Source organism: Malania oleifera, chromosome 7 (assembly GCF_029873635.1).
Source record: "Malania oleifera isolate guangnan ecotype guangnan chromosome 7, ASM2987363v1, whole genome shotgun sequence".
NCBI classification, from domain to species: domain Eukaryota; kingdom Viridiplantae; phylum Streptophyta; class Magnoliopsida; order Santalales; family Ximeniaceae; genus Malania; species Malania oleifera.
In genome coordinates this window covers 7564294-7573874 of record NC_080423.1, presented here as the reverse complement: position 1 = coordinate 7573874, position 9581 = coordinate 7564294, and the positions used below count along the sequence as shown (strand labels likewise).

The window sequence follows — 9581 nt, the reverse complement described above, 5'->3', positions numbered from 1 at the left end:
CGGCAAACTTGCAGAGAACTTCACCAGGAGTGTCGTGGTGGCCTCAGATCTTCAATCTGGTAAGAAATGTGGCTAGGATCGAAGAAAGAAGGGGAGGGGGTCGTAGGAGAGAGAGAGAAAAGGCATCTGCGCTGAAGATTTTGGTTAAAAATCTGAGTTTCAGCTATTTATAGTACAGGATTCGTCGACGAGACACGTCACCTAGTCGACGAGTCCTATAGAAAGTTTCGTTGATGAACCTACACCCTCGTCGACCAGTTTTAGTCTGCTTTAAACCTTCTCTCAGTATCTTCTCATCAACGAGAAGGGTCTTCATCAACGAGATCCTGAAGAGCCCTCATTGACGAAGCCCCTGTGTTCGTTGATGATTCCTGTAGAAATTCTTGGATTATTACATGGATATAGGGTCAGACGACTGAACTGAGGGTTCAGCCTTTTGAAGGTGTACTACCCCTTTTGTATTCCTTTAGGAAATACTTCAGCAGACTAAACTTATTTTTCAATCTTCTGAAGAAATTCTTTGGTAGACTGAAGTTAAACTTCAGTCGTCTGAAGTAATACTTCAGTCTTCTGGAATATTAATTCAGTCTTCTGGGCAGTCACTTTTCTGATTTTTCATTTTAGTCTTCAAAAATTCTTTGCTCTCTTACTTTGATTACTTATAAAACATTTTTCAGGGTTTGAAATAAGGTCTCTAAGCCCATAATTACCCTTAAAGAGCTTCAAAATATTTCATGAGATATTTAAACATGAAGTACTTACAATATTGTTCTTAAAGCCTAAAACTCTATTCTTCAAGCCTTCCATGGTATTTTGCTTCATGTCCCTTTTGACTTGAGCTTGAGTTAGCTTTAAGTTTCCACATGCACTTTACTCATGTTGGTGTTGCTTGAGCTTCTTTTGGATCACTATTCATATGAATGTGGCTTTTTGAATCCTTGATCTCTCCATTGCTTTTCTTTTGAACTTTGTCTTTCCTAAAACATCACCACTTAACCATCACATATTAAACCATCATTTTTTTGTTATCATCAAAACAAGATTGAAAAGTCATATTAGGCCAACAATGGGCATGATGAATTTGGACATAAATTGTGGGATCCAGTTGATAAGAAAGTTGTTAGAAGCTGGGATGTTGTATATTTTGAAGATCAAACAATTGAAAACTTTGGCATGGTTGAGCAATTATAATTTAATGGGAATGATTTTGTTGACTCAGAGTCACCTTCTCCACCTATGGCATATGATGAAAATATAGAAGATGTTCATCCACCTCTTGAAGATGTTGAAAATGATGAAATTCCTAGTGATGTTGAAGATGAATACGAGGGGGAGCAACAAGTTCAAGAGTGAGCTCCATTGAGAAAGTCTTCAAGAGAGCCAAGACCTTCAACTAAATATCCATAAAGTGATTATGTTACTCTAACGGATCAAAGGGAGCCTAAAAGCTATCAAGAAGCCATGTATCATGAAAATAAAGCTGAATGGATGGAGCCTATGCAAAAGGAAATGAAATCTATAGTTGACAATCATACTTATGATTTGGTTAAACTTCCTCCTAGAAAGAAAGTTTTAAAAAACAAATGGGTGTTTAGGTTGAAATATAATGGAAAAAATATTTGGTACAAGGCTAGGCTTGTGGTGAAAGGTTTTGGTCTGAAAAAGGGAATTGACTTTGATGAGATATTTTCACCAATTGTGAAGATGTCATCTATTCGAGTTGTTCTTGGCATGGTAGCAAACTTGAATTTAGAAATTGAGCAACTAGATGTAAAAACCACTTTCTTAGATAGTGACTTGGAAAAGGAAATTTACATGAAACAACTGTAAGGCTTCAAATAAAAAGGGGAAATAGAATTTAGTGTGCAAGTTAAAGAAAAGTTTGTATGGGTTGAAGCAAGCACCACGAAGATGGTACAAGAAATTTAATTCTCTCATGATTGATCATGGTTACTCAAAAACCTCTTCAGATGATTGTGTGTTTGTGAAAAAATTTTCGAATGGTACTTATATTATTCTCTTACTCTATATTGATAATATGTTTATTGTAGGATAAAACTCCTTCAAGATTGACAAGTTAAAGTTGGAGTTGAGCAAGTGTTTTGCTATGAAAGACGTGAGACCGGTGAAACAAATTCTTGGCATGAGAATTGTTCATGATCGTGAAAATGGGTAATTTTGGTTGTCTCAAAAAAGGTATATTGAAAAAGTACTTGAGAGGTTCAATATGGATAAAGCAAAACCCGTTGGTTGCCCACTCGCCAATCACTTCAAGCTTTGTACAAAACAAAGTCCTACAAGTGAGAAAGACAAGGAAGAGATGAATAAAATTTTTTATGCTTCGGCCTTGGTTCTTTAATGTATGCAATAGTTTGCACAAGACCGGATTTAACTCATGCTGTTGGAGTTGTTAGTCGATTTCTCTTCAATACGGGAAAGGAGCATTGGTTAGTGACAAAATGGATTCTCCGATACCTTAAAGACACTTCAAATGTGTGTTTGTGCTTTGGTAATGGTAAATCTATGATCTATGGATTCACAAATGCCGACATGGCCAATGATGTTGATTCTAGAAAATCAACTTCGGTTTATTTGATTACTTTTTCAAGGGGAATTGTGGCATGGCAATCAAAATTACAGAAATGTGTTGCTTTATATACTACGAAAGTCGAGTTTATTGTCATTACCGAAACTTACAAAGAATTGCTTTGGTTGCAGAGATTCTTGAAAGAGTTGGGCATGGAATAAGAAAGGTATGTTCTTGATTGTGTTAGCCAAAGTGCACTTCATTTGAGCACGAATTCTATCTTCCATTCAAAGTCAAAACATATTGATGTTAGATATCATTGAATTCTAGATGTGTTGGATAAGAAATTATTGCAGCTGGACAAAATTCACATCGATGATAATGGTTTGGATATGATGACAAAAGCATTGTCTAGAGACAAGCATGTGAAGTGTCAAATTTTGGCTGGATTGGTGAAGTCGTCCTCATAAGAAGGGAGGGGGAGATTTGTTGGTGTCCCTCTTTGTGGGGCCCGATGCATTGAAAATGGGCGAATTTTTTTTATTGGGTGTGTGGCTTCCCAGTGGAGCAAAGCCTAGAGTATGTCTCCTATGCTTGTCTTCCACGCACACCATCAAACCGGGTGAGCTTTTCTCCAACCGCAGCATTCAATACACAGCAAGCAGCCGGCCCTTCCTCTGTTTCTCTCCATTTTTGGATTTCCCACTCACATAGAAACGCATGCAGCCATTTGTATATCGTGCTCCTCACGCCTACATCGATCATCCTCTCTGCCGCAACAACCTGCTGCTGCTCCTCACTTCGGCAACTCTGACTGTGTATAAGCATTTTGGGAGCTTTTGGTTGTACTCTTTTGGTTGGTTATTTTTTGAGAACTTTGTTCATAATATTTGGTTAGACCTTTTTCATCTTACTACATTTGTGCATTTTATACCCATTTTATACAAATTTTGATGATAGTGGATTTGGACCACTGTGTCTCGTGAACATACCTCAATATTGGAGAAAATCACGTTAAATTTCTTATATCTTATTTTATTTATTATTTATATTATTCCATTGATTTACATTGATTTACTTGTGGAAATCTCATATATATAATTTTTTTTCCCAGTAAGGGTGATTTTTTTTTATATTCCCCTTTTGAAAGGTTCAAGCTACTTACTTTTCTCTTCCCTGTCAAAAAAATCTGTAGTGGTGGGGCGGCCCTACGCTAGCTGCTGCCTTTCCCAAAAGCCAATCCACTTGAATCTACTGCCACTTTTCAGTTTTTACACTCCTCAACTCTCATCCCCATCTTGGGATCTTTTAAAGTGATCGTATGGAGATATTGCCTCTGCAATTACCTTTCCACAACCCGTAGGGTCATATTTAATAATATACACCCAACCTTACATAGATCAAGCAGGCCGCTTCCCCTATAAATACCCAACCTCTACCCAACCCATTTCATCATTAAGACTATATACTAAAAAACCTTCTTGCATACAAAAGCTTGCTAGCTTCAATATTTTTGCAAGCACAAAACCCATTTCGCAAGTCAAAAATGCCAGAAACAGATGCAACCCCAAGCAACAAACCACATGCAGTAATGGTTCCATACCCTGCCCAAGGCCATGTCAACCCCCTAATGCAATTTGCCAAGCTTTTGCACGCAAGAGGCTTCCACATCACCTTTGTTAACACAGAGTTCAACCACCGGCGCCTGATCCGTTCGAAGGGGCCTGAGGCTGTCGAGGGCTTGCCCGACTTCCGGTTCGATACGATACCGGATGGGTTGCCCCCGTCGGACAAGGACGCAACGCAGGATCTCGCGTCGGTCTGCGACTCCACGAGGAAGAAGAGCCTGGGTCCCTTCCGGGACCTCTTGAAGAGGCTCAATTCCTCACCGGGAGTGCCGCCGGTGACGTGCATAATCTCGGATGGGGTCATGAGCTTCACCATGAAAGCTGCGAGAGAGCTGGGCATTCCTGAGGCCCAGTTCTGGACTGCTTCTTCTTGCGGCCTCATGGGATACCTCCACTTTGCAGAACTAGCTGATAGAGGACTTGTTCCATTCCAAGGCACGCCCTAATTAAGACTCTTTCTTCAGATATACACAAATCTTATACATAATCACGTTATAATCGTGGAGGAGAAACTATTTTTTCTTTTAATTTTTACACGAATTGGAACATCTAGCCTGAATCTCACTGGATTGTGGCAACAAGATCACTCCATCACTTTTTCCTCTAATTTTTTTTACACGACTCAGAACTACTTGCACTGAATTTCAGTGGATCGCGTCGACTCTTGGCACTCTTTCCTCTTTTATAAGGATTTAGATTTTTAAATAATGTATAGTAAATACAATACTATATTTTATATATATATATATATATATATATATATATATATATATATATGTCAGCTTCAAATTGATAATTATTTTCTAAAGAAAATATTATAATAATAATTTTGGGTCATTCACTCATTTCATCGGTCTTTTCTAAACACATTCCAACTTACCATCATCTGACGATGACTTTAATTTGTTGCAGATCCAAGCTGCTTAACCAATGATTATCTTGAAACCCCTCTGAATTGGATCCCGGGCTTAATTCAAGGGATCAAGCTGAAGCATATGCCAACATTCTGCAGAATAACCAATGCAGACGACATCATGTTCAACTTCATGATAGAACAAATGGAGAACTGCGCACGCTCCTCCGCCATCATCATCAACACCTTCGGCGACTTCGAGTCCGAAGTCCTGCGCGCCCTCGCCGCCAAGTTTCCCCGCATCTACACTACGGGACCCCTCAACCTCCTCGCCCGGAACTGGCCCGAAACCGACCAGTCCTCCCTCGAGTCCAGCCTCTGGAAAGAGAACACTGAGTGCATAGACTGGCTCGACCTCCAGGAACCCGGGTCTGTGGTCTACGTCAACTTTGGGAGCATCGCGGTGATGTCGGCAGAGCACGTGAGGGAGTTTGCATGGGGGCTGGCGAGCTGCGGCCAACCGTTCTTGTGGATCCTGCGGCCGGACGTGGTGATGGGCGAGACGGCAACGCTACCGGAGAACTTCGCGACGGAGGTGAAGGAGAAGGGGCTGATAACGACGTGGTGTCCGCAGGAGAAGGTGCTTTTGCACCCAGCGGTGGGGGCGTTCTTGACACATACGGGGTGGAACTCAGTGTTGGAGAGCTTGGGGGCGGGGGTTCCGCTGCTGTCGTGGCCGGTGCACGGCGAGCAGTGGATGAACAGCTTTTATGTATGTGAGGAGTGGGGGATAGGAATGGCGGTGGAGAAGGAGGTGAGGAGGGAGGAGATAGTGAGGGTGGTGAGGGAGATGATGGGTGGGGAAAAGGGGAAGAAGGTGAAGGAGAGGGTTTCGAAGTGGAAGAAGGCGGCGGAGGCAGCGACGGCGAAGGGAGGGAAGTCTTATGCTAATTTTGAGGAGGTGGTCGAGTGGGGTAGCCGCAGGTGTTGTGAAAATGAGAAGAATGGGTCTTGGTCAATTTTTAATTGCCAAACACGGAATAATTATGAAAAACATAATGTTACTCATCACGAGCCTACGATCATCGCGAACGAGAATTGAACAGAGGAAATAAAATAGGGTTCAAGCTCTCTCCTCCTCTCATTACTCGTCGAGTTTGTTTATGATGATGGCTATGAATCCATAATGTCATTTACGTTCTTTATGAAAAATTTTAACGTGTACTATGAAGTATAATTCGGTCTTGATTAGAATAAAAGACTTGGTTCGATTAAATACTCGAAGAAAGTGAAAATTTGCACGTGATGCAACAATTAATTTTCAATAATCATAATATCGAGTGAGAAGGGTAATTGTTGGAGAAAGTGTTTCTATTGCTGATTTTGAATTATCAATTACATGTTTTTTGGGTGCTATTATTAATTTTGATTGTGCCCATTGGCTTCATTATGAATTCAACCAGAGGTTATTATGTTTTGAGAAATATAAGAGTTTTTTGTCAATTCATGTTTAATTTTAGAAAGTATATATATATATATTTCATTAAAAATTATATGCTACATTTTACAATTTTTAAAGTATTTTGAATTCTAAGTAATTATCTGCAGTTAGATTAACCCAGCAACACAAACTCCATTGTATTGCGAGACTATTTTTGTAATTGAATTTAAATTTAGAAGTAACACTGACTCGACCTTAAAAAAATCAATTTATGGATACAATGAAATCTATTGTTGAGCTTAAGGTTTTGAGTAAACAAGCCCATTAATTCCATTGTCCTCAAAAAATTTCACATATCATGGAAATCATAGTCTAGTGAATTAAGATTGCTTTCATCAACCAAGAAATGATGCTTGCGCCAAAATATGTGTTTCCTTTGCAATTCAATAAGATAAAAATTCAATTCAATTAAAAAGTAAATAAATTTAACTTTTTTCCATCCAATTTTATTTCACTCTATACACCAACTATAATTAATGCACGTTTTTAAATAAAAAAATGAATCATCTCATATTATGTAATTTAAACCTAATATAGACTCTCAATTGACCAAAAAAGAGAGAGAGAGAGAGAGAGAGAGAGAGAGAGAGAGAATTATGTTCTCAATCATAATATTAATAATGACAATTGACTAGTTTATTTGTGTCCTAACTTTGACACACAAAGAATTTCAATGATAAAAAACAGTTGTAAAGAATAATTAACGAAAAGAAATTTTTTAACTCAAACTTATGGTTAGATAACTTCAAAGCAAGTCACTTTTAGCCTGAAAGATTGACTTAAAGAAAATTTACAATTGGATAATTTCTGGAGCTACATTTGAACTTAGGGCACCTCATGATAGACTTTACATCCGACAAATATGGCATAAGCTAGGTAAGGGAAATTAGAAATACTACACTTGCCTTCTAAATATCACTCTTGTATTTACTCACTACTCGGTTGGTAGTGTACTATATATATGGTATAATTATTTAAAATGTCGGGTAAAAACAAAAATGTAATATATGTCATTGTTTCATGCATTAAAAGTTGGGGACCAGTTGAAGCTTTTCAAAAATAGGGCACTTGTTCCCAGCTGCCCATTCCCAAAAATATGAACATCTCATTGATGTCCTTTTTTATGGGTAAGTGACTGTAAGTCTTCCATAAAAATTTACTGTTTGGACTAAATTTTCCTAATTATTTTTGGAGTTAATTGGACAACAATATCCCTGTAATCTATTATTATTACTCTTATCAATATATTTAAAATAATAAATTATTAATAAAAAAATAACATTATTATTGTGTTATACTTAATTATTAATATACACATCACCTCAATTATTTTGATTAATTAAGTTATTTAAGTGTTCATTTTTTTTTTTTTATGCTTGTTTTAAGAACTTTATGACATGGATTTAATTAAATACACACTCTTAATTTATTTATTTTTTGTATTAAAAATATAATTATTCTTCATATATATATGGTAAAAGAGAGCAGCACCTCCTTTCTTAAGTTTATTAATAACCCTCACTTAATGCGGAGGAATACCGTCGAAACAAAAGGACACTTGGGGCTTACATAATAACCAATAAAACACCTCATGCATCAAACCAAACAAAAGAAGAAAATAAACCTATACCAATACCAAAAGAAAACCAACTAAACATACCTCATATAAGTCGTACCCATCTTATCCAATCTATACAAATATTTGATAACTCTAGGAAGTTAACTACTATTTATAAACAAACTATTTCTCCCCATGACACCTTGTCGAACCAATGCATCTGCCACTTTATTCCCTTCTCTATAGAAATAATTTATAGAAAAATCTACTCCCTCCAATACACCAATAAGTTGCTCCCAAAAATTTCACAAATATCATAAAGAGCATATACTAGATCTTACCCAATTTACTACAATATACGAATCACATTTAATGTCAATACTAGTATGGCTCAATTGTTTGCAAAACTTTATTCCTTCCATCACTGCTCTCAATTCAGCTTCATTATTAGAATAATAATCAAAATATTTTGAAAAATCAAAAATAAAAGAACCTGTACAGTCTCTAAGGATGCCACCACCACCCGTCAGCCCTGGGTTCTCCAAGCTGCTCCCATCCAAATTTAGTTTCAACCTCTCTTGCTTCGATTTTAGCCATCTCACAACTTGCATAGTTTTATTCTTTTTATTCACAATTTGCACCTCCAGATTCTGTAATATCCGAACATGAGCATCATTCAAATGAGTCATAACTGTCATGTTCTCACTCAAAACCCCCCACCCAATTCTTAATGGACAGCCACACATCTGTACTACTCTTCAATTTCCCCTCCATTCTAGCCACACATCTCCTTCTCCATAACCTCCAAATTACTAAATAAAGAATCAAGCCCATCAATGTTCCGAATTGAGAGTATCTGGAAGCCCTATTAAATCACATTTGGACTCTTTCTTTCCAACTTTGGTGCCTAAGGAACGATATACTTACATCCACCAAAACCTTCCTTTCAAAACATGCTCAACATCTTCTGATTGTCTCACCTCACAACAATCACATGTCGAAGCAAGTGATACCCCCACCCTTCTCACCTTTTCATCAACGTTTAAGCACTCAAAAGTAGTTTTCCACATACAGAAAGCAATTTTTTTCGGTAACCATTTGTTTCAAACTCACACTACCCAATCAAACTTTGGAGTCCTAACTTTGATAGCATCTCATAACGACTTTGTATTAAAGCAATCATTCTTTTCCGAGAGCCATAGCAGGATGTCCGAAGAGTTTCTAAGTTTCCCAACTCTTTCCATCACTTCTTCTGCTTTTTTAAAACCCAAAATCTTTTGTAAATTTTTCACATCCCACATATTATTAATAACCAAATCTTTTAATCTAATTATTCTTCATATATTGAATATACACATATAAAGGGTATGTTGATCATCTTCTTAAAACGTCTATTAGGATTCTTATATTCAACAAAACATTGATGTGAGAATCTCTTATTATACAACAACAATAACAGAAAACCAAGTCTTAGTCCCACTAAGTGGGGTCGGTTATATGAATCATTTTCCACA

General features: G+C 37.4%; 1 protein-coding gene across 1 annotated transcript; it reads left to right on the top strand.

Annotated features, from left to right (window-relative positions):
* Nucleotides 1-3825: 3825 nt before the first annotated feature.
* LOC131159606 (7-deoxyloganetin glucosyltransferase-like) lies at nt 3826-6284 on the top strand. Its single transcript, XM_058114639.1, has 2 exons — nt 3826-4590; nt 5068-6284. Exons 1-2 carry the CDS (start codon nt 4074-4076, stop codon nt 6108-6110), a joined length of 1560 nt encoding a protein of 519 aa, XP_057970622.1. The 5' UTR covers nt 3826-4073; the 3' UTR covers nt 6111-6284.
* The last annotated feature ends 3297 nt before the right edge of the window (nt 6285-9581 follow it).

Bases quoted from the DNA above. Each gene is read 5' to 3' on its own strand.
- LOC131159606 (XM_058114639.1), top strand. From the start codon at position 4,074: ATGCCAGAAACAGATGCAACCCCAAGCAACAAACCACATGCAGTAATG. The intron at 4,591-5,067 runs GCACGCCCTAAT...AATTTGTTGCAG, and splicing joins AGGACTTGTTCCATTCCAAG to ATCCAAGCTGCTTAACCAAT.